The sequence below is a fragment of the Candida pseudojiufengensis genome (assembly GCF_024610245.1).
Source record: "Candida pseudojiufengensis strain CBS 10847 chromosome Unknown scaffold7, whole genome shotgun sequence".
Classification (NCBI taxonomy): domain Eukaryota; kingdom Fungi; phylum Ascomycota; class Pichiomycetes; order Serinales; family Debaryomycetaceae; genus Lodderomyces; species Lodderomyces pseudojiufengensis.
The window spans coordinates 796,041-821,114 of NW_026261527.1; the positions used below are offsets into that span (position 1 = coordinate 796,041).

General features: G+C 30.4%; 11 protein-coding genes across 11 annotated transcripts; 3 read left to right on the forward strand and 8 right to left on the reverse strand. All coding sequences in view use genetic code 12, as the record gives it.

Moving 5' to 3' along the window:
* Positions 1-62: 62 nt before the first annotated feature.
* KGF55_002308 (S-adenosylmethionine-dependent methyltransferase) lies at positions 63-1,496 on the reverse strand (the record flags this gene model as incomplete). The annotated part of the gene is made up of 1 exon (XM_051756978.1): positions 63-1,496. One exon carries the CDS (start codon positions 1,494-1,496, stop codon positions 63-65), a length of 1,434 nt encoding a protein of 477 aa, XP_051615296.1.
* Positions 1,497-1,721: 225 nt separating this feature from the next.
* On the reverse strand, positions 1,722-3,500 carry GAP1 (Gap1p; the record flags this gene model as incomplete). Its single annotated transcript, XM_051756979.1, has 1 exon — positions 1,722-3,500. One exon carries the CDS (start codon positions 3,498-3,500, stop codon positions 1,722-1,724), a length of 1,779 nt encoding a protein of 592 aa, XP_051615297.1.
* A 1,097-nt stretch (positions 3,501-4,597) lies between these two features.
* On the reverse strand, positions 4,598-5,326 carry KGF55_002310 (uncharacterized protein; the record flags this gene model as incomplete). Its single annotated transcript, XM_051756980.1, has 1 exon — positions 4,598-5,326. The coding sequence occupies one exon, from the start codon at positions 5,324-5,326 to the stop codon at positions 4,598-4,600; it is 729 nt and encodes a 242-aa protein (XP_051615298.1).
* An 821-nt stretch (positions 5,327-6,147) lies between these two features.
* On the reverse strand, positions 6,148-6,945 carry KGF55_002311 (methylthioribulose 1-phosphate dehydratase; the record flags this gene model as incomplete). The annotated part of the gene is made up of 1 exon (XM_051756981.1): positions 6,148-6,945. One exon carries the CDS (start codon positions 6,943-6,945, stop codon positions 6,148-6,150), a length of 798 nt encoding a protein of 265 aa, XP_051615299.1.
* Positions 6,946-7,604: 659 nt separating this feature from the next.
* KGF55_002312 (uncharacterized protein) lies at positions 7,605-8,675 on the forward strand (the record flags this gene model as incomplete). Its single annotated transcript, XM_051756982.1, has 1 exon — positions 7,605-8,675. One exon carries the CDS (start codon positions 7,605-7,607, stop codon positions 8,673-8,675), a length of 1,071 nt encoding a protein of 356 aa, XP_051615300.1.
* A 60-nt stretch (positions 8,676-8,735) lies between these two features.
* Positions 8,736-9,695, reverse strand: KGF55_002313 (RNA-binding ATPase activator; the record flags this gene model as incomplete). The annotated part of the gene is made up of 1 exon (XM_051756983.1): positions 8,736-9,695. One exon carries the CDS (start codon positions 9,693-9,695, stop codon positions 8,736-8,738), a length of 960 nt encoding a protein of 319 aa, XP_051615301.1.
* A 468-nt stretch (positions 9,696-10,163) lies between these two features.
* Positions 10,164-10,550, reverse strand: HSP12 (Hsp12p; the record flags this gene model as incomplete). Its single annotated transcript, XM_051756984.1, has 1 exon — positions 10,164-10,550. One exon carries the CDS (start codon positions 10,548-10,550, stop codon positions 10,164-10,166), a length of 387 nt encoding a protein of 128 aa, XP_051615302.1.
* A 777-nt stretch (positions 10,551-11,327) lies between these two features.
* On the forward strand, positions 11,328-12,806 carry ORC4 (origin recognition complex subunit 4; the record flags this gene model as incomplete). The annotated part of the gene is made up of 1 exon (XM_051756985.1): positions 11,328-12,806. The coding sequence occupies one exon, from the start codon at positions 11,328-11,330 to the stop codon at positions 12,804-12,806; it is 1,479 nt and encodes a 492-aa protein (XP_051615303.1).
* Positions 12,807-13,039: 233 nt separating this feature from the next.
* Positions 13,040-15,505, forward strand: RIX7 (putative AAA family ATPase; the record flags this gene model as incomplete). Its single annotated transcript, XM_051756986.1, has 1 exon — positions 13,040-15,505. The coding sequence occupies one exon, from the start codon at positions 13,040-13,042 to the stop codon at positions 15,503-15,505; it is 2,466 nt and encodes an 821-aa protein (XP_051615304.1).
* Positions 15,506-21,999: 6,494 nt separating this feature from the next.
* KGF55_002317 (uncharacterized protein) lies at positions 22,000-22,535 on the reverse strand (the record flags this gene model as incomplete). The annotated part of the gene is made up of 2 exons (XM_051756988.1): positions 22,000-22,143; positions 22,425-22,535. 2 exons carry the CDS (start codon positions 22,533-22,535, stop codon positions 22,000-22,002), a joined length of 255 nt encoding a protein of 84 aa, XP_051615305.1.
* A 698-nt stretch (positions 22,536-23,233) lies between these two features.
* Positions 23,234-24,967, reverse strand: URA7 (CTP synthase; the record flags this gene model as incomplete). The annotated part of the gene is made up of 1 exon (XM_051756989.1): positions 23,234-24,967. The coding sequence occupies one exon, from the start codon at positions 24,965-24,967 to the stop codon at positions 23,234-23,236; it is 1,734 nt and encodes a 577-aa protein (XP_051615306.1).
* Between the last annotated feature and the right edge of the window lie 107 nt (positions 24,968-25,074).

Sequence of the window (25,074 nt, forward strand, 5' to 3'; positions counted from 1 at the left end):
CATTAATTAATTCATAATCATTTTAATATATTAATTTCTGAGATGTACCAAAATAGTACATTTTAATTACTAACAGCTACTACTTTTTCATCAAATCTAACTGATTTTCTACGCTCTCCATTATTCCCATCTTGAGGAATATTTAATTCAATTCCATTTTCTCCTATTGTTTTACTTGTTTCTTTTAACATATTTCTAATATTTTTAGCATTTTGTTGATTGTTAGACCCATTTGAAGATTTTCTTCTTTTATTTAATTCTAAATCATTAATACATTTGGAACAATTACATATAAATCCCCAATTAACTCTCAATTCTCTTTGTCTTTGATTTACTGTATGTATTGGATTAACATAAGTAGTTGTTAATTCTTCACCTTCCTTTATATCTCTAGAAGCATAAACTTTTATTCCCTTTATTCTATTTATATCAGTTTCAACATTTAAATTTGGTTCACAATTATGATTTAAATGAGATTGAATTAAATAAATATTTGAATCTAAATTATTAATATTATAAGTTCCCATCATAAATAAAAATTCTTTAAAATCTATTGGATTTTTAGGGAAAATTTTTAAAAATTTTTCAAATCCTTGATTCCATAAAATTTCTTGTTGTTCTTGAATAAATAATGTACCACCATTCATATTATCAAAAGTTCCTCCACTTGAATTTAAAGCTTTATATCGTATATCTTGAGATACTTTAGCCATTGAATTAAATTGTTTTTTTAAAATTCCTGATTTATCTAAAATTATTTGTGCATAAATTAATGTAATAGCATATAATGCATTCCAAGATTCTTCAAGACAATAATCTTGTAATTCTAAAAATGAATTAGAATCCATTAATTTTGATTTTTTATTATTTGGATTATATAAATTATGTTTTAATAAATTATGTAATTCAATATTTTGTAATTTACATTCTTTTGAACACCAAATTTCTGAACATATATTACAATCTAAACCTTTTAAAATTGATTTAGTTTCTATTTGTTTTAATAATTTACCACAATATGAACATGCAGATCCATTTTTAATTAATTTAACATTAACTAATGGAGGAATAAAAAATAATGGAATTTCATTCCATATTAATTCACCTTTTTTAATTGACTTTTTAGCATATAAACATTTACCTCTTTTATTAGTCATTACAACTTGAATTTTTGAAGGTAATTCAATATCAAAAGTTAATTCTGATGTTATATATTTTGAATAAGTAAATTGTTCTTGATTTGTTGAAAGTCCAAATTTTTTTAATAATTGTCTTATTCTTTTTTCTGATATTGACCAATTTGAATGTTTTGATTTAACTATTGAATGTAATTTACTTATACCTAAATTTTCAGTTGATGGATCTTCTTTCCAAATTGAAATTATTGAATCAACAATTTGACGTTCATGTGGTACAATTGGACCTATTTCTTCTGTTTCTGATTTTGAGTCATTTATTGATATTACTTCTATTTTATCCGCTAGTTCTTGAGTCATACTTAGTAAGAAATTTTAGTATTAAAACGAAAGTAACTCTATTAACTGATGTTAATATTTTTTTTACAACCATTTGATTGTAAGAGTTGATTAAATTTTTCAAATCTGTGGATGCCGCACAAGATCATTAAAAGTTACACAAAAATGATCTAATTCCAAATTTATTTTTTACAGTAAAGTCTATCAAATTTCTATAAAAGTACCTATATCCAACTATTAATATTCTTAACACCAAAATGCAAAACATTTTTTAAATATTGACATTTCCTTATATTTTGTCCTTTCCTCAGCTAATTCTTGTTGCAATACATCTATATCAATTTCAATTCGTCCAGAATCTATATCAATTTCATTCAGTTTTAAATATAATTTTAAATTACGTTTCCAGATTTTATAACCTATCCAAAATGCTAAAGTTACAGGAAATCCTAAATAAGATAAAAAAAAATCATAAGCATTTGGTTTACTACCTAATGGAAACAATGCAATCCAAAATTGAGCAATTAAAAATAAAAAATTTAATATTAAACCATAATATGAACCCCATATACCAGTTTGAGAAACATAAGGTAATTCATTAATTGATCTACCTTGAGATTTTAAAGCTGATCTAAATCTTATATGACTTAAATTTATTGTTAACCATGTGAATATTGTTGATAATCCAGATAATGCTAATAACCAATCAAAAGCTGCTTGTTGAGCATTATCATTTGCTGCAATTAATGCAAATAATCCAAAAATATTTGTTATAATAATAGCAACTAATGGTCTTCCGGCTCTATCTATATATCCCATCCATTTTGGTGCCATTCCTTGTTCAGCTAATGAATTTAAAGATCTTGAACATGCAAATACTGATGAATTTCCAACAGATAATACAGATAATAAAATTACAGCATTTATAACACTTGGTAACCCTTTTATTCCACCATTAACTATTGCAATTGTGAAAGGACTTGATACTAAATCAACTGAACTTGAACCTAATAATCTTTTATCATCATAAGGTACTAAACATGCAATCATTACTAATGAACCAAAATAAAATAATATAATTCTCCAAAATACTTGTTTAATAGCTTTTGGTAAAGATTTTCTTGCATTATTTGCTTCACTAGCAGTCAATCCAACAAGTTCAGTCCCACCATAAGAAAATGCAGCATTTACTATATTGGATGCCACTCCTTTAAAATTATTTGCAAAAGGTCCTGGTTTATGCCAATATTTACCACCTATAAATTGATTATTTGGTCCTCCACCTGAAATTAAAACAATTCCTAAAATTATAAATCCAACAACTGCTAATACTTTAATTGTTGATAATATAAATTCAACTTCTCCATAACCTCTAACTCCTAATAATGTTATAATAACTATAACAAACCAAAAAATTATTACAAAAACATCTGAATTTATATTACTATTCCAATATTGTATAGTTATTGCAGCAGCAACTAATTCTAAAGGTAATAAAACATAAAATTGTAAAAAATAATTCCAACCAACTGCAAATCCAATACCTGGTTCAATAAATCTACTTGCATATACATTAAATCCACCAGATATTGGAAAAGTTGTACATAATTCACCTAAACCTTGCATAGTTGCAAATACAGCTGTTGCTGTTAAAACCCAAGCAATCATTATTCCACCAGGTCCTCCTTGTGATAAAGCTGATCCTGTACCAACAAATAATCCAGTACCTATAGATGATCCCAAAGAAATCATTTGAATATGACGAGAACTTAAGTCTTTACGTAAATTTGAATTTGAAGTATTTTGATTTATTTTTTGTAAATCAGTTAAACTTTCAATATCTTGATTAAATTTTGATTTAATTTCATTTTGATTATCTGTTAATGCTGGTTTAAATGAATCTTTAAAAGTTTGCCATATATTACTTGAATTTTTCTTTTTATTGGAAGATGAAATTGAATTTGATGATGTAGTTGAATCTTTGAAATTTAGTTGACTTTCATTTGGACTTTTTTCATGATTCATGATGATACTGAAATTTCAGATTAGATAATTGCATAAACTTGATATTTATTGATAATGAATATAATATTACATCTGAATCAATTTTTTAAAATAAATTAATGGAAATTGTAAAAAAAAAAATTGGAAAAGAAACCCATTTATGTTTGTGAACATTAGTATGAATACAACCTGTCAACCATAAGTAATATAACTTAAAATGAATAAATCCGAGACGTTTTATAAAAATGCCAAAATTTTAAGATGAGTCACATTATTGAATGTTCTTAATTTATTTAATATAAATCACCATAGATTAATTTTAATAAAAAAAATGTAACAAAATTGATTTGAAAAGACATTTGAAGAAAGTTACAGCGTTATTACTTCAAATTTTTCATTAAATTTAAAGTTACTAAAGTAAAATAAAAAAATAAATTTTAAAAAAGAAACAAAAAGCCGTTGAGATTTTTTTTTTTTTTAGATCTAAGTGGTTATAAGTGAAACTTACACAAAACTTAAGTTTAGTGTTAATACATGAAACATCTAAAATTTCTTTTTCAATTTTTAGATTCAAATCTGATTTTTTAAATGAGTTCAAATTCTTTAAAAGTAATTTTGTTAATCTTCTATGATTATACTTAACTTTGAAAGTGCAATACTCAAATTGGTACTAAGCTCTAATTGAAATACCTAAAGATGTATGTATGATTGAAAAAATATTCATCTCCAAGGTATAGAATAAGAGCTCAAATAATACAATATAATTCTTTTTTTAATATTGGTCCGCGATATGAAAAACAAATTACAAAAGTTTGATTTGAAATCATTATATTTAGTGAGCATGTATACATGTGTTGAATACTTTTTAATTCATTGTTATTACTCTAAGTACTTTAAAAAAAGGTTTCAAAATACAATGTGTTATGGAAATTACATAAACTTATCGTCTTCAACCAACGTAAGCTGACTAGTAATTTTTAACTATCACTTATTCAATTCAGTTTGTAAATTGCAGAGTCTGTAGGTAGTCGATACTTATTTTTGAAACGTGCAAAAATTATATTGCAAAGTATTTATTCATTTAGGATGTTACATTTTCTATTAATCTTAGTATAAATCTATATCAATTTCCGTTTCTTTGTCGTTTTCTTGTCCAACTCTTTGTCGTCTTCTTTGTTTATTTGACTTACATTTGTTGAGTTTGAAGCGTTAGTAACGAATGATTCCAAAGTTATAAATCTCGATAGTAATAGCTGAAGAAATTGTTTAATTTCATCAACACTTGTATTTATTCTTGTATTAGACTCCAAAATTTTAATTGAAATATTATTTTGTTCTGAGATTAGATCAACAAGTTTGTCTTGTTTGAGTTTTATAGTTTCGTTAATTGATCCAATGTCAGTTAGTTTTTCATTGATCAAAATTATGTCCTCCTTAATTCTCTCTGTTGAGATGTCTTTCTTTTCAATTTCATAACTAGTTTTGTTTGACATGAGCAATTTATCCGTATCACAAATTCTTTGATTTGATTCCTTTAACATTTTTTGATTTATTTCTTTCAACTTAGTTTGAATATCTTTCAATCTTTGTAAGGCTCCTGATGTGGTTAATTCTTCTAATATTTCATTGCTTCTATTTAAATCTTGTTTCAAAGTTATTGATTCTAATTCTAATCTGGCAGCTAAAGAAATCATCATTGCTGATGTATCTTGTTTAACTTTGTCAAAGTTGCTTTGTGCTTGAGTTCCATATTGGCCATTAAATAAAAATGGCATGAATGAATTAACAATATTTTCAGTTGTAGGCTTTTTCGGTAAACATAAATTCTGATTGTTGTTGGTATCCATTATAATGGATTTGTAAATAATTGGTTGTAAATAATAAATTAAGTTTTTTTTGCAACCAAACTGAGTATTTCCCAATTTAAGATATGATATTTTGCGGTCAATAGATCAAAAACGGCTTTTTTTTTCTTTCTAATACACACTATGAATAACTTCTGAACTATTACCGTTGAAGGATTCTTTTATTACTTTCATTAACTGTTTCATAATTTTTCAATAGGTGTTTATATTAGTCTTAGCTTTTCGTGAGTCTGATCTTTCTCTAGTCGCAAAATTGAAAGTGCGTCACTGACGTAAGGTTTTGAAAATTATTGATAGTCAAGCATCAAATTAATCATAATAGCACATCTACACCAACGAAAGCAAAAAGTTTCAGAGTTCTATTTACAAGTGGGTTAATGTCTGACCTAAAGGAGTTTTTGGGGAGTATGTATTTGATTGGATAAAAGATTATACAAGATAGACCATACTAACTATAATCATATTATAGAAAAAGTCCATGTAATTACAACAGATGCAAGGTATTTTGAAGGCATACTTGAAGGTTATGATAAAAATACCAACATAATACTTAGTGACACAATAGAGCGAATAATTTATTCGACGGAAGAAAATGAGGAGAATGAAGAAATACCGAGTGGGATAAATATAATGAGAGGGAATGAAATTGTATGTGTTGGAAAGATAGATGATGAAATGTATAGCAAAATAGAGTGGAATAAGATGAAAGGTTCACCATTAAAAAGTACAAAAAATCCACTAAGGTAGAGTAAATTACAATCATGTATTTAAACCAAGAATGAATCATATATATATTGTTAGGATTATTTTACTAATGAGATCCCAGAATTATGCATTTTAATTGCTAATTCCAATAGGTAATCAATTGCTTCATTATAAACTTTGGCTTTCCAAACGGTTTCACCCCATACGTATATTCCGTGCCTTCTGACTAAGACGGCTGAAGTTCCTGGATAGTTTTTAATTGCTTCTTGTAAAGAATCAGTTAAATCTTCTTCATGTGGAGTATTTTCAATTATCGGTATAACTAATTTATCATAATATTCCATGTTGCCAATTTTTTCGACTTTTTGAATTTTATCATTGAAATTTAATTTCGGTAAAGCCTTTATTTGTTCAATATGACTAATTTCAAAATATGACTTATTCTCCAATAATAAAGTTATCATTACTGCATTTTGTGAATGAGTATGGATACATGCTCCAGCATCTCTCATTTTATAGCAACTCATAAATAAAGGAGTACAAGCACTTGGTTTATACTTGTAACTTTTTGTTAATTCTTTCGGTATATCATTTGGTGTTCTTAACAATTTTTCATTTGGTAATTCTACCAAAAACATTTCCCAAGGTTTTATTCTTTCCTTTTGAACACCTGATGGGGCTATATAAACTAGATTTGGATTCAAGCCATCCACATCTCGTATTGAGATTCCACCACCAGTCCCAGTTACCCAATTATTATCATAAAATAATCTACATAATTCACAAATTAAATTTGCAGGATGTTCTGGATTTTCAAATTCTTTCTGTAATTCAGGTGATAAGTTAGTGGAGAAATTTTTTGAATTGGCGCCACTGCAATGACATGGAGCCGACATAACTGTAGTTGAGGTGATTTTGCTTGGAAATGAACTGATATACTAATTGGTCCTTAATTTTTCTTCATGTTAGTTTTACTTGAATTCACGTGGGAGTTATTTTTTAAAGGTAACGTAATACGAGTAAAGAATAAATAAAATTTATTTTCTATTGCAGTAGGTTTGCATTAAACTTCATTTTTTGATATGAATTCATCAATTTCATACACTTTCCAGCTTTCCATTGACCAATAAGAAGAAAATCTGGTTAGATGGTTATTCATATGTTTTTAAAGATTTTTCACGATTTGAGTAAGTTGTTTGATTTATACACAATTTTGCTGCGAATTATGATTAAAAATAGTATTATTTTTGTAGAAAAATTCCAGTACATAATATAAATTATAACAAAATCTAATTCATTTTGATCTGAAAATAGATCTTACTCTACCTTTACCCTGTTAATTGGGATTGTAGAAGTAAAATCTGATTATTGAGCAAATAATAAGATGAAGACTTTGTTAAGTTAAATATCTTTTAACTAATATTGATTTTTGTGCAATCTGTTTATTTTTTATTTCTTTACCAAAATAAAACCATTATTTAAATTACGGAATTGTATGAAACACAAACAAAATATAAAATATTAAGATCATTTCAAATTTCAATCCATATGTATTATGGAACTACGGAGACAAATACTAGAAGAAGAGTTCGATGATACTGAGATAGAATCACCGGAGAAACTAGTCAAAAACTCAGAAATAGCAAAACCAGGCAATGAATTAACAACAAAATCGTTTTCAAAATTTAGATACAACCATAATTCTGACCAGCTTCAGGATTTCAGTAATGAATCACTAGCTGAAAAAGGTAGGACAACGTCTTTTGGAAAAAAATTTCAGATACCATCAAGAATTATAAGATCACCTCCTTCATTAAAATTTGATAAGTATAGTCCAATAAAGAAGTCATCAATTGAATCAGAAGTACTTGGAAAACATCTGAAAAGTATAGAAATCGATAATAAACATGATAATATACAACTGCCAAACAGAATTAATGACAATTATATCAACTTACTTCCAACAAATGGTCGTACTAGCAAACCCATTACTAATAAAGGATTCAAATTGAAAAATTCGATTGGTATTAGAGTGAATGATTCTACCACCAGAAACAACGAAATTCCAACTCAAACATCTCCTAGACATACTTCATCTGCAGCCTCTGGAACTTATAACAAAATCTTTAAATCCACACTCACGAAACAATATCCAAAAGAAGAGAAAAGGGGTTATCAAACTACTACCAAACAGTCAATTTTAGATAAAGTCAATAGTACTTTGGAATCATTGCAAAAAGACCAAATATCTCTGACTTCCAAAAGCAATAACGAAACACTGAAAAGCTTCGGCCGACTTGAATTTCAGGAGCCTGAGTTCGAGATTGAAGTTGAAACTCGACAGTTAAATAATGGGAAAATGCCTCCTTTGGATGTTTCTACACCCATCATCAATAGATCTAATGCAACTACCTCAGATGTCAATAATGCTTGGTGGCCAGTTTCCAAGTGGTTGAAATTGAAAAGAGTTGTCCATCTGCCATCCATCGGAAGAGAGGACGCAATCAATAGTCTGTTGTTGATGAGAGAGTTGGGATGCTATGATAAAGAAGAATTAGAATCGAGATATGACTTCATGGAACGTTACCGGCCAAACAAAAGTAATCAGCTGGGAAACAAAAAATAGCTTTTAATAGAATTTCAGTTTCAAACTATAAGTTGATGAATTCTTCCGTATTTACTACTTCTATAAAACCTTAGATAAGACTGTAGATAATTTACTTTTAGACGCTAGGTTCGTTTCAAAATCCTTTGATGATTCACTCAATTTCGATTCAACCTTTCTTTGTTTAAAATTTCTTCGGAGTTCATTTTCACTAGATTTGTCGTTCGTGTTCTCACTATTTTCATTACCTTTCCTTTTTTTTTGAATATCTTTTATTAGTTTGGCTTGTTCAACATTGTGTACAAATGCTCTATTGTATTTGTTTTGCTGAGATAATTCTAAAGCTAATTTAGCCTCTCTTATTTCATTTTCTCTGGAAATTTGTTGTGTTAGATCCATCCATTTAAAATTTTTCAAATATTTTATATTAATTATATCATCATAATAATAAGACCCCTTTTTACCACCCAACTTTGAACCATTTAGTGTGATTGCACACAATTTAGCATCATTTTTATTCACAAATTCAATCCATCCTTCTGTAAATTTTTTCTTTTTATTGCCTCCATATTTCTTTCTCTTATGATAACTGGATGAATCTTCTGGTTTTAAAAACAATCTATCGATTGTGCCAAACCTTGTTAAAATCGATCTTAGCTTTGATGGTTTCATATACGGTGGAACTTTCGATAAATAGCATACTCCAGTCTTTTTTAATCTTTTCTTTTCCTTCTCTAGCTCTTTATCTGTGAGTTTTTTAAGTTTTTTATTAACTAATGAATTGTGCAGTATATTTGAAGATGACTCTTCATCTCCCGTGGGTAGTTCTTCTAAATTTTCGTTAGATTCTTCTTCGTTTGTGTATTTCTCGACATTCTCTTCTTCACTTTCTTCCAATTCTTCTTCATCAGACACCTCATCATTTACTTTAAATGGCTTAAAACTTGTTGCTTTCGCTTTCAATGGAAATTTCTGTTCTTGCAGTTCATCCGCATCCGAATGAAAATAATCAGTCTCTGCCTCCGATTCTGAATCACTCATATCTATTGTGGGCTAGATCATGTAAAGTAGGATTTGATGATGATTATCTATTTACACAATATTGACACAAGAAGTTTTTATCACGTAAAATTTAACTTGTAAGTACCTAAAGCTTTTGTGTAATTGATGTGCTTTAATTTTGTGTACATTAATTTTTATGTGTTTAAACTAGTGAAAATGGTTAGTAGTGAAACCACTTTAATCAATAAATTTGCCAATTCGATTTAAACTTGTAGGAACTAGAGAATAGAGTTTGAAAGGATCAGTACTAAAGAACACTCTGCACAACTGCTGTCTTATATAAAATGCGTTATTGTGTTTGACACTTACTGATATTAGTAGCATTTACCCTCGCGAAGTACTACGATGATTTATTAACTAGAATATGACATATATTGTTTATTACGACTTTATAAAACATCAGCATAATTCGCTAAAAATTATCTATCTTTATCATTATCTTTATCTTTACTTTTTGGTGACACTATCAGCGCCAGTTTCAGCACCTTCAGTAGCACCAGTAACGACACCTGAAACGTATTCAGCAGCTTTTGAGATTTCTTCTTTTGCAGCATCAACATATTCTTGAGCAGTTTCAGCTAAACTTTGACCTTCACCTGATGCTTTAGATTTTTCCTTGTCAATTGAATTTTCAGCGTCATGTTTACCTTTGGTTACATCATCAGCAACAGTTTGTGAAAATGATTTATTATTGTCACTGGTGTGGTTGGCAGCAAATTGATCGGCTTTATTGGTGACTCCTTCTTTAGCTTTTTCTAAAGTTGATTTGTCTGATTCTGGAGTTAATGATTCAGAAACTTTAGTATGAATTGGTTTTCTTCCGGCGTCAGACATTTTCAAGTTTTGCTTTATAATTTTGTTGCAATTGAATTGAGTTTGATATGAACAAAATAATTCTTGAAGAAAGAAAAACTGTGGAATTTAGATTCCCTTTTATATGTCAAGCCAAATATTTCGAGAATAATTAACTGGGGATTTCTTAAATTTAACCTAGATCATAATTTTATGTATGATTACTTGTATTTTGCTAGAAAACAAGTAAAAAGATCTTAAATTTTAAATCTACTATATGTAAATTTTTTGAAATTAAGTTATGATTGCTATTCCAAATTTACAACCGAAAAGCATTACCACGTCATCGAGATAATTCCATTTATTCTTAACCATTTTGATTCGAAGTGCCGACTATTCCCAAACTGGTTAAGTTGATACGAAGATTTGTTCGAAAATGTGTCCGGAATTTAAGCAAGCGCATCATAACTTAATCTTACGAAAACGTATACCTGTTATTACTATGATACATATCCATTTTGACAACTCTAAATCCTTTAACGACTAATGAAGAATCCAACCCACTATATATTATGTTTCGTGTTCTAAATGTTCTAAACTATTATGTGCTTATATTTGATTGATAATTATACATTATCTAAGGTCGAATCTTTTATCTGACTCGCGATATGAGATTTTGTCTCATTTTGTAATAATATATCAAAGGTTCAACATTTCACTATCATACAAAACAATGATACAACAAATTTGCATAACGTCATAGAGATACATTGATTTAAACATACAAATCATTTATATCACAAGTCTTAGAAGTAAAGAATGACCAATAGAATTGAGAAGGCGGACAAATATAGAAAAATACAACATATCAAGATTCATCATCAACATTCATCGGAATTTAGTAAAAATCTTCAACCTGTATTTACACAGCATGGTAAAGATCACCGTTACCTGTTGCAAGATGTGTCGAAAGTCAAGAACCAGGTTTTGCTTCAACTAAATGGGAACATCAATAATATGGAAAGTAAAAATCTAAAGGATTGTTACCAAAATCTATATAATGTCTTATTAAAGAGCGTAAAGGATAAGGAAAGACATTCTTTGTTAATAGTGGGACCAAGAGCAAGCGGGAAGACATCAATTATGAAAAAAGTTTTATTGGAATTAAACCAATCATTTGGCGATGAATTTCTAGCGATCCAGTTAAGTGCATCGGCTCACACAGATGATAATGCTGCTCTCAGAGAGATTGCTAAACAATTGGATTCTAAATTGCTGGCGGAGCCTGGAAACCCCATCATAGAATCTAAATCAATTAATGAAACATTCACAAATATTTTAAGAGTTTTGAATAACGATCGACATCAAGAGGAAGTCGATAAGAATTGGATGCCGTTGATTTTTGTCATTGACGAATTTGAAAAGTTCACATCAGACAACAAACAAACATTATTATACAACTTGCTTGATATGTCCCAATCAAGTACAGTGCCAGTCACAATCGTGGGTTTAACCACAAAGATTAATGCAAAAGATTATTTGGAGAAGAGAGTAAGTAGCAGATTCTCTCAACGAGTTTTAACAATTGAACCTTTCACAGATTTTACGAAGTTTTTTCAGAATTATATTTCAAATCTTAAATTGGATGACAATTTCATCAAAAATTTGGAGTCCCAAGAGTACGGAGTAGCTTGGAATTTGAGTTTACTTGACGAAAACACTTGTTTAAGGCGATATAGCTTTAATAACTTTAACTCCATCAGAAATTTTCGGGAGATTAACAATTATTGCAAAATTTTGGTTTCAAAATTAACTCAAGATGATCCGTTCTTACCAAATACAAATCTCACGATTTGCATGAATCATAATCGCTCTGGATTCGTGCAATCAGCAATAAATTCATTATCAGAGTCTGAACTAATATTGGTAATTTCCGCTGCTAGGTGGTTAACAAAATTTGAGGGGGAAACAGTTAACTTTAATTTGGCACATTCAGAATACAAAACTTGTTTTAAAAAGCTAAATGAAAATACTAATACAATATCTTCTTTCAATAACGTTAAAATCAAACAGAGAGAGTTGTCAAAAAAAATTCTTAGAACTAGTTGGGAATCATTACATCAGCTTAATATTATTATTGGTCCAATCGTATCATACACAGGAGAGGATGTTGACAAAAGATCTAGTAACAATACAGTGCTCGAGGAAAATCTGATGGTTTTGCTCAATGTAACTCTTGATGAATTATTAGTTTTGATTGACGATGATAATAAGTTTAAAACTTTTGTAAGAATATAGAGCAATAAACCTACTTACAAGACAACTTCAAGACGATCTGACTAGTAGGAATTTTGATAGTTGGCAATTGTGGTAACAATTACTTCACTCTATAATTTGTACTTTCTTTTGCGTGATGATGAGCATCGTATTTTTTGGTAAGTGCGTAATACTTAGATTCTGTAATTTTTTGTACACTAAATTGAGATATCTGTTTTGAAAGGAATCAATACGACTTATAAAATCAAATTTCAATGGCTAGAGATCGATTAATATCTGGACCCATAGAGCAGAAAATTCTAAATTTGATAAACGAACTTATTGATGAGAGAACAAGAATTAACAGAAAAGAGTTGAGTGAAAGTGAAGCTGAAGATCCAACTGCAGGGATCGAATCTGCGAGTAATTTAACTACATCATCAATCCTATCTTATGTCCAATCAAGAGATTTTATGTTGAAAAGAACCAAGAGAATCCAATTAGAAAAATCTATTGCAAAGATTCTACGAATTTTACGAGAAAATGAGGCAGCTGAATATAAAAGCACTTTAGTTGAATCTAATACAGATGATTTACAAGACTCTGAATGTGATGAGAATGAGGACATCAATAACAACATAATAGCATTCAAGGACCCTAATGCCACAAATAAATCTGTCACATCCATGTGGAATTTTGAAAACAAAGAGGATGAAGCTGATGGAGAAACTGATAATGTAGAAGGTTCAGGCACGAAAAGAAAACCAAAGGAATCATTTAAATCTATGATAAAAAAACAAAAACGTAAAATCAATTATACATTGCCTGACTTAAATTTATCAATGCTTGGGGGAATAGAAAATGTTACTACTCAACTTTTAGAAATAATCGGACTACCTATATTACATCCAGAATTATATTTATCTACGGGAGTAGAACCTCCTAGAGGAGTTTTATTGTATGGACCTCCAGGATGTGGTAAAACTACTGTTGCTAACGCATTAGCCGGTGAACTAAATGTACCATTCATAAATATTTCTGCACCATCAATTGTTTCTGGTATGTCTGGTGAATCAGAGAAGAAACTTCGGGAGATCTTCGAAGAAGCCAAATCAATTGCTCCATGCTTGATATTTATGGATGAAATTGATGCAATAACCCCCAAGAGGGACGGAGGTGCTCAGAGAGAAATGGAAAGACGAATTGTTGCTCAATTATTGACGTTGATGGATGAGTTAACTATGGACAAAACTGATAATAAACCAGTGATAGTTATTGGAGCTACAAATAGACCCGATTCTTTGGATTCAGCTCTTAGACGTGCAGGAAGATTTGATCGGGAGATATGTTTAAATGTACCCAATGAATTTCAGAGAGAATCAATTTTAAGAGCAATGACCAAGAAAATAAAAACAGAAAATGGAGATAAATTTAATTACAAAGAGTTATCCAAATTAACACCAGGGTATGTTGGAGCTGATTTGAAAAGTTTGGTTACTGCGGCTGGTATATCTGCTATTAAAAGAATTTTTGAAGCATTGAGCGAACAGCAGGTGGAGATGATTCAATCTAATACTGATCATATGGAAATTGATTCAAAGGATGGAAAGTTAACTAATGGCTTTCTCACAACGAACTTCAATGTAAAATCAGACGAAGAAAAATTATCAGCGATACAAAAATTTTTGCAAAAAAATCCAGGTCCACTAAATCAATCTCAGTTAGAGACTTTATGTATAACGTATCAAGACTTTTTGAATGCTTTACCGACCGTCCAGCCCACCGCGAAAAGAGAAGGATTTGCAACTGTGCCAGATGTGACTTGGCAAAATGTAGGGGCATTAACTAAAATTCGAACAGAGCTACACATGTGTATCGTTCAACCTATAAAAAAACCAGAATTGTATTTGAAGGTTGGTATTTCCGCACCATCAGGCATTTTAATGTGGGGACCTCCAGGATGCGGTAAAACATTATTAGCAAAAGCAGTGGCAAATGAATCGAGGGCAAATTTCATATCAATTAAAGGTCCAGAATTGTTAAATAAATATGTTGGGGAATCAGAAAGGGCCGTAAGACAAGTTTTTCAAAGAGCAAGAGCTTCAAAACCATGTATCATATTTTTTGATGAGTTGGATGCTTTAGTACCAAGAAGAGATAGTTCAATGTCAGAATCTAGTTCCCGAGTGGTCAACACTTTGTTGACCGAATTGGATGGTTTGAATGATAGAGTTGGGGTATTTGTTGTTGGCGCTACTAATAGGCCTGATATGATTGACCCTGCGATGCTAAGACCAGGAAGACTAGATAAAACTCTTTATATTGAACTTCCTGCGGCTTCAGAAAGACACGAAATATTGAAGACTTTAGTCCGTGCAAATAAAAGTCCCATAGATAATGAGGTTGATCTTCAAAAGATTGCCAACGATGTTAGATGCAGAAACTTTTCCGGGGCGGATTTGTTTTCATTAGTTAAAGAGGCAGGAGTTTCAGCATTGAAAAGAAAATTTTTTGGTAATCAAAATATACAAAATTTGGATGAGTCGGGTTTTTATCAAGAAAATGAAATCGATGACGACATATGTATAACAGAACAAGATTTTCAAACAGCAATGAACTCAATTCGGCCAAGTGTTAGCGATCGAGATAGGTTGAAGTATGAGAAACTAAACAAGAGATTGGGGTGGGATGTAATAAGTAAAAATCAAGATACACCCATTAAAGAAGATAACATTACCTAATAAGTCAGTGGTTCCTTAGAGATGTGATGTAGAGTCTGAAATATCTACTTATATTGTTTCAACAACAGCTATCAAGAGTTTTAAGGTCGTAACTGTACGTGGGAGACTCCCGATCTTTTTACTGTCGTTGAAACTATTCTAATAAGAAGTGATGAAATGATAATGAATGAACATTCTTAAGATCTTGTTTTGAGACAAAGTTACAAAATCAAGTGTGATGGTAATGCTAAATGACTCAGAATTTCACTCAAATAAATAAATTTAAACACACCGAAGAATGCTTGAATCGTATTTTGTCAAATTCATAACACAACAAAATTCCAGTACAATCCAAGTATAATTTTCCATGATTAATCAATGTTGTGGGTAAATTCACAAAAGTTTTAAACTGTCTAATTCAAGGAAACAAAGGTTTGATGCAACTATTTGACAAAAAGCTTTGCCTAAACCACTTATTGAGCAGATTTTATAGGAATAATCGAGTAAATAAACAATCTTCACATCCACTAAAAGAATTTGGATGTTGCAATTGAATTTATTAATGATTGATTTTGCGATTGTGTAAATACTGACACTTTAATGTGCATATATAGAAAACGATTTCAATTTGATCCATGATTATGGAAAATAAGTTATTTTATGATTACTCTAGAAGTAATTCTTCTACTGTTCAGCAGACTAGACTACTAATTAAGTTTACAACAAATGATGAGAAAAAGAAAAAGGCCCCTAATACTATTTATTAATTCTGCTTTTGTGTTAATCTGGATTGAGTATTTATAATACTTAAATACATATTGTCATATTTGTAATTATTCATACAGATTAACCAGCAATACCATCAATCATATACTCTCAATAATGAAATTTCAAGAATAGTATATGCAATTGTCATCTTTTGTGAGAAGATCAATGTCACAAGATATAGATCTTTATGCGTTGTTTAAGAGATACAACCATCAGTATGTCGGTTGATGCAGCATCAGTCCAGCTCAAATTACAATAACCTATAATCGACTTTTCATTGGAATGTGAATTCATTTGATACCAAAATTTCCTGCTCCTTTGGTGTGTTATTTACGACTTTTTCATCACAGCTATACCTTGATGTTAAATGAATGTTATGTTGAAACTGCATTCCTTGATAGTGTTTTAGACGAAATTAGATCCATGATTCATCCTGAAGGATATTTTGTAAATGGAAAAACAAATCATGTTTATGTTCTTAAATTGAACATATCTTTCAAAAATTAAATCAAGCTGTATACATTTGGAATGTTACCTATTTCACCACTTTAAATGATCTAGGGTTTTCTTCCTCAAGTGCTAAACATTTAAAATATTAACACAGATTCCTTCATCTTTCACTGCTATTGGATTATGTATTGATGACCAAATTATCGCTTCAATTGATTAGCGTCATAATTTACAGCAACCAGAAGCTTCTTTGTTTAATCGCTATGGCATGAAGGATTGCAGTGTCAATGGAAGTTGATTTAAATATCTCCCGAATGAAGGAGGGCAGTTTATGCTTTAACTATCGTTACTGAGAAATATTACGTTGAAAGAATAATGAATTCTGTTGGGTTTGCTGGAAGTTTTTTGATTGGTGCTCTAATTAGTCAAAACAACTTCCGATAACCCAACAAACAACGTGCATTTGCAGCAGATAAATTAAAATCTTTACCTCCAGCAAAATATGTTGAAGGAGTTTAAATGGAGCTATTAATTTTACCAGTTACTATAGGATTTCATCTATCTTATGCGGAATCTATATTACACCAAATATTAATACAATCCCACTTAAGATCAACGTTATATGCAATTAGGTTGTTTTGAAATATTTACTAGAATCACTAGAATCACTAGAAATTTATAAAGCACTTATTAAAAAATTTCAATATAATTAGATATTATGGTATCAAACAGTCATATTCTAATAAACAATCAACCATAAACATAAAGATCTGAGTTGAACTGATGATGATGTATCAATTACCATCTATATAGTCAACTAAAAAAATCGACCAATTTGCTGAAGATGTAGATTATTATAGTCTTGTGTTAGACGCCAAGTAAAATATTTTAACTAAATCGAATATCTGAAGAATTGGGAATCAGTATCTACCAATAGATTATATTGTGACGAAAGGTCTGCTATGGAAATGGGTGAAAAAGAAACTTTTCACTGAATAGTATAATACTAAGACTGGCTTATGATTATAGACAAAGTCACATCAATACACCAAGGAATAAATATTATAACTAGGAAAATGATAGCAAATTTATTGATGAATTAATTTAAAGCAGCAGTTTCAATAACTTTCCTCCATTTGATACAATGGTAGAGTAGAATAATACCTAAATACCAATGCCTTAATCACTGAGCAATATTTAACACATAGAATAGCGATGCTACACCAACTAAATTATAGATATTAAAAGATATATACAAAGATTGCAATGGATTGTGAATTTAAGAACAGTAGGCCAAATGTACGTTCATACTATTATAAACTGCTGTAGGATAACCGCTCTTGACGTAAAAAACAAAATCTAGGTGTTGGCAACTCCGATAAACTCTCAATGTGCATTTCTAAGTGTATATATAATATAACAAATCAACGCCACAACTTAAGCGATACAACTGCTGTAAAATATCTGTGATAAACCATTCAAATTTACCTAGCATTTTCATCAATGAAAACACAATGAGGGTAAATATTAACAATTATATAACCACAACTAAGAAATAACCTCAAACGAAATCCAAGGCTTTCCATACGCAATGCTTGCATTTAGACTAAAATAAAACTAATACTGAAACCGACTCCAGAGTAGGGCGACAGCATTTACCAACTATTTTACTACGTTCCAAGTCTCACATGCCAAATTTACAGTTCTGTTAACACCAGATTTAAGCTTAAATATTTCACACCGATAGTAACTATGATCCCAAATTGAGGTATCTCATAGATCCTCCCAAGAATCCGCAACAAAAAAGCAAAGATATTAAGATGCTAAAACATCTATCACATTACAACCTAGATTCTTCAAATTAAATTGCGCGCCAGCGGTAAACTAATCTGAAAATCAGAGACTCTGAATGTTGAGTTCACCAAAATCAATCTTATATGAATCTGGTATGTCTGTCGTATTATAATGTTTAAGACAATGAAAATATTTTATGTAATGTATTAAAGAAAATATTTTCAACACTAATAAATGTATAGTTTTATATAATTAACCAATTCTAATATAAAATACTTAGAGATTATAAAATACTTCCGCAACAATGTCAAGAACTAACAATAAGATAAAGATGAATAAAGATAATGTTAAAATACGTACCACTGCGCTCGAACACTGAACTAATCTGAAAATCAGAGACTCTGGCTGAAGTTCCATAACAAAAAGGAAACACAACATTAAAAATCCAACGCGTGCGAACAATACAAGTGGTTAACAAACATTCAAGCAAACCCAATCCTCTACACGAAAACCGACATCCGACTTCCAGAACACATCCAATTCATTAATTTTGAAGCAAACAAAGATTCATCCACACAGGATGCCTAATGTTTTGAAAAAAAAAGGGTGATCTGAATTGGGATTGGCATGGTTATTTGCGCACGTCTATAAATCCATTTTGGGAAAGAAATTATTATATTTAACAAGCTGGATGCTTTAAAACCTAAGTCGGCTGATCCCCACTAAACTAATTGGAATTATAAAAAAGCTAACGTTATAGTATATAAATCTGTGACTTGAAAAATCATTCGTAGGTAAAACTTTTGCTAGCAAAATCAATTAATTTTAGGATTAACTAATTTTCAATGGTTCGAATATCCAAATACGGCTTTTAACCAGAATATATAAAATTAAACGTGCTGTACAAATTTTACCTTCGTGCTTGGAATTAACTTTAGCTCATTATCTTGGTGGGATTGGATTTGCCTGATGCTTCGTAAACACATTTTCATGTATCTGTTGAATGACCCCCCTCAACGACTCGAAACATTGTACATCTCGACCTAGATTAAAATTCGATGGGCTAATTTGTTTTACAGGCTCATTCAAATAATGTGTGCCCATTACTATCCTGTTTTGTACGATTGTTAGTTGCTGCTCCACCGGAATTGTTAGGCATTTTTAGTCCGAGCGTGGTAGTTATTATTCAAACATCATCTTTACTCATTTTTATTTTATAAGTAGTTCTTAACATTGTGGCGGTAGATATTTTATAATCTCGGTTTTATTATTCGAATTGGTAATGTTTGTAAAGCTATATATCTATATATATCTATTAGTGTTGACATTATTTTCTTTATCATTTGACGATTGACACAAAATAATCTCATTGTCTTAATCATTATAGCATGAGAGACACACCAGATTTATATAAGATTGATTTTGGGGGACTCAACATTTTTTGATTCAGGGTCGGTGGAATTGTTAGATTGGAATGTAATAATAAGGTGAAGTTGTATGACAAAAACTTATGGGGGTGTTACGGGATATTAAAACTTAAGAATTTTGTTTTAGTACAGCATGCTACTACAGCGTTAAAATTTTCAGCGGACTGAATTGTATATTAAAATTGGATTTATTAATTTGTGCACACATTGGCGGTAAAAATGTGTCTTAAAATGTGTTTTTTGTTCTGCTGCTTCTTTTTGAAACCAGCGCTTGATGTTCATACTACGGTTGTTCAGTTTTGTAGAATGTTAGGAGATAGAAATGATTAAATTCCAGCAAAATAGCTTAGATCCAGCTTTAATACTATTTTCTTGACTTCTGATTTAGTTAATTGATTTATGCGTCATTTTTATCATTTCCTGTTAATAAAGGGTCGTATTCGTTTTCTCCATACGTTATTTGGTGATTGGTATAACTATTTCAATTAGAGCCAAAGAAATTTTAGTGTAAGATCCTATTGTTTAGATGACAACATGACGCGGAAAGAAAAAGTCTGGTGTTTTTTAGACACTCTTCAAATACACAATTAGTATACTTATTTTTTTGCTATAAGGTGCCTTGCTTTAGTTTTGTTAGGAGTTACTAGCGAAACTGTAACGTACAAATACAAAAATCATCAAATTAGCCACTTTCAACAACTTTTTCTGACGTTTTCGTCTATTCTTCGGAAGTACGATTGTTGATTCATGGTATTTTTGATGAAAAACCACTATCAGATCTTGGTTTAGTATCGCACTAATGTTGAGATCTTCTCACGTAGCTGGAGCTGGTTGGTTTGACATGCGTCTAAAACATTTGAAAAGAATGTCGAGAAATGGATGCAGCTTTTATTACATCAGTCCTACATGAGAAGTCAATTTTGCAGTCCGCGGCTGTTCTGATTTTGTTATTAATCCTTTTTGTACTTGTCAAATCTAGACAATATATGCATAAATATTAGTTGTATACTAGTATAGTCCACATAAGTAGCTGAAAATTATTTTTTTGAATCTTTCAAACTCTCGTTTCGTCTAATCCGAATATTTATCATAAAAGATTTTCGTTGTCTTGAATAAATAAAAAACGACAAAGAAAACTTGACTCATGATTGTTGCATGTATGTTGGAAGTGTGTTGATTAAATAAATCAAAAAGATTGATTGGGTCAGTTCATCAAGAATGAGAGGTCGCTAGAATGAGCTTGGTGTGGGCGAGTAAATTCGCTCTCTGTGTTACACATTTTAAACTAAAAAGCGAGAGACTTTAATTTCTTTTTGAATGTCATTGTTTGAGAAATTGCTATATTTCGATTGATGAAAATGTAAGATCCTCTTTTATAAAACTTATTTTCTTTATTGGTCATATCGAACTCTTCACTGGTCTTAAAGCAGTAAAGAGCAACTCTTTTTGATTCTGAGGTGTTTAGTGGTCGTTTATTCGGTGTATTATATGTATTCAATTAACTACATTAGTTCAAGTGTGGCCATTTAAAAATTTCATAACCTATTCATTCGTCTCTTCTATGTCTTTTTCTACACTCAGTTTAACGATAATTCGAAACTTATTTATCTGTAGGATTCTTTAGCATCTGTAATTGATAAGCCTCAAAAATCAAGCTTAAAGTTAAATGTGGGACTGTCAATCAACAGGTCAAGACTCAAGAGTTAACATGTGTGGGACAGCTACCATATTTCAGTAATTATCAACTACCACAATTTAAATATAAAGAAGAATAATTGAGGTGTATCGTTTTATAAAAAATCAATGGATTTTATATTCATTCGCTTGTTCGTGTAGTAATTGGCTCCTACTATACAACATTGAATAAAACTGTTCTTTTTTCTCTCATTGTTAATTGTTTATTACAAACTACTAACATATACTTTTCGTAATTAATCATGACGGTCTTGATTTTACTTGTTTTTTTTTTTTTCAAAACTAATTGTTTATTAAATCAGTAATAATCTAGTTCTAAGGTTAATGTCTTTCAAGATTATGAGTTTGATTCAATGAAACCGACCCACAGAACTGTCGTCGTCATTTCAATTCCTTTGCTTTTTTTTGCTTGTTCACCTCGTTGGGTATTGTCATAAATTCAAACTGGTTACAAATTTTGACAAAACTAATCAAATATTCGATTGAATACTTCATATTCTGCCAATTATTCAAATATATCACAGACTAGTTTCAGTGAATTTTCGATAAAATGTAGTATATTTTGACTATATACAAAAATATTTTTTTGATCTATCCTTTGTTAAACTTTTTTCTCAAATTATAAGAATTTTGCAGCAATTTTTGCAGCAATCTTTGTGAGCAAGATTTTTTCGATTCCAAATTCTTGATCTATAAAACCAGGTTCGAAGTGTACGAAAACTTTGCCATTCTACTCTCTTATTCTTTTAGATACCGATAAAAACTTCTATGGCATATATAAGGGATATTGAAAAAAACACGAGAACCAATCTCAAATGAAGACACTTTATTGGTAAAACATTGACATTAGAAGGATCAGTGTCATCAGTCGTCGACAAATCTTCAAAAGCACCAATGTTAGAGTCTTGATTGTCCATTTTAGTAGCATGATCTTGATTCAAGTAGGTTATTGAGAACCCTATAAGTGTCTATATAAATGTAGAACACAACAATACTACAGCGAAATCAATATTATCTTTAAATAACTTAAGAAATTATTTTCAATGAAAAAAAAAATGCTCATATCTTACAACAGTCTCGTAAACAAAGATCTTACTGACGCATTAAAAATACTGTACCTTCTATGAATTGAGTGCATCAAAAATAAGATTAATTCAATTCCTTAGATGAGATATTCAACCACCAGTCTTCAAGTATTAAATCATTAAGCACAATTAATCAAATTCTCAGATTAATTCCCAAACTAAACTTAAAGTCCTTCAAAAATCACTTTGGTTTGTCTCATTGTATTCAGATTTAATTGATTAGGTACTTATTCATTTATGAATTTGATAACAACAGATATAGCAAACATACAAGTTATTATAGATAAAAGAATTTCATTTGTATTTTACTTTAAATGATCCCATTCATCTGAGTAATTTGCTTACGCAAGACTCCACCCTCTCATTGCTTAAGATGAATTGGTCATCAGAATCGAAAAGTAGAATAAACCCGTGAAGACAAAACCTAGAGTAAAAATTTTAAACAGCTATAATGAAGTACATTTTTAAAGTATTTATTGCTTATCTAATTTAATCGGCATTCGTTAATAATTTACGTGTTAGAATTTACATCAAAATTCACCTCTATAATTTAAATCATCTCTTTTTAAAACATCATCCAAGATCCCAGCCGATGCTGCGACTAAACCTAAAAATGGTCTCGATGGGTCCAAGACTTTAGATAAATACTCTGGATGATACTGGGTCCCAACAAAAAATTTGTGGGAGTCATCTTTCAACTCAATCATTTCCATCCTTTTACCTGTTTCATCTTTACCGATAAAGTGTAAACCCTTTGATTCGATTTGTTCTATTAAATCAGGATTAACCTCGTATCTATGTCTATGTCTTTCAAACACTGAGCCAACGCCGCCATATAAACCCTTTAATTTACTCCATTCTGTGTTTGCTGTGAATTTAGTCTCATGTATACCTAATCTCATAGTGCCCCCCAATTTGATTTGATCCACATCTGGCATATAGATAACAGATGGAGTTATATGATCTTCTTCTTTGTAATTGTCAAATTCTTGAGACGTTGAGCCTTTAATACCTAAAACATTTCGTACAAATTCGATAACCGCAATTTGCAAACCCAAACAGACTCCCAAGTATGGAACATTATTTTCTCTTGCATATTTAGCTGCGGAAATCATACCTTCTATACCCCTTGATCCAAAACCACCTGGGACCAATATTCCATCAGCTTGACAAACATAGTGCCATGCTTTATGATATTCAGATAAGTTTTCGCCTTTCATCGATTCTTCCAAATTAGTAGATTCAACCCACACAATTTTCAACCTACGATTACAACTCATTGATGCATGTTCGAGCGATTTGATGACCGATAAATATGAGTCATGTAAATGAGTATATTTCCCGACTAATGCAATGGTAACAGTTTCAAAAGATTTATCATGAGAACTAGTCAAATGTCTCCATTTACTCAACAAAGCTTCTCCTTTAGTTAAAGCACTTTGATCAATTTCTCCAATATTCAACTTTTTACTTAAAAATTTCATCATTTTTTGTTCTTTTAATAGTAAGGGCACATGATATGTAGAATTGACATCATGTACAGCAATAACTTGATCAGGACCTACATGGCAAAACATTCCAATTTTTTCAATTGTTTGATGTTCCAATTTTTCTTGACATCTACAAGCAACCATATCTGGAGTAAGACCCAAACTTCTCAAATCTTTTATAGCAGCTTGTGTTGGTTTTGTCTTTTGTTCTCCATGAATAACAGGCACTAAACTAACATGAATTAATGCAAAATTATCACTTCCAACTCTGAATTGAAATTGCCTTAAAGCTTCAACAAACGGTGCACTTTCAATGTCCCCCACTGTGCCTCCCAATTCAATAATACAAATTTCGGGTTCTAATCCAGTATCATCAACTGGAATTTTAGCAACTGATTCAATCCACTCCTGAATGGCATTTGTGATATGAGGAACAACTTGAACAGTCTTACCTAAATAATCACCTTTTCTTTCTCTTTCTATAACTTTTGAATAAATCTTTCCTGTTGTGATATTATGATTCCTAGTCAATGTGATATTTAAATATCTCTCATAATTACCCAAGTCTAAATCAACTTCTCCACCATCATTCAAAACAAAACATTCTCCATGCTCCAATGGTGACATTGTCCCTGCGTCTATATTCATGTAAGGATCGATCTTGATTGAAGTAACTCTTAAACCCAAGGTTTTGAACAATAAACCGGTTGATGATGCTAAAACACCCTTTCCAATCCCTGAAATAACACCACCAGATACAACAACGTACTTCATCTTATACTTAATTTAATATTGTAGGAGTTATAATCTGTAAATCACGTCTTTTACTTTGAAGACACGGTTGGAATGACTTAAGGAAAAATTTGAAAAAGTCTAAGATA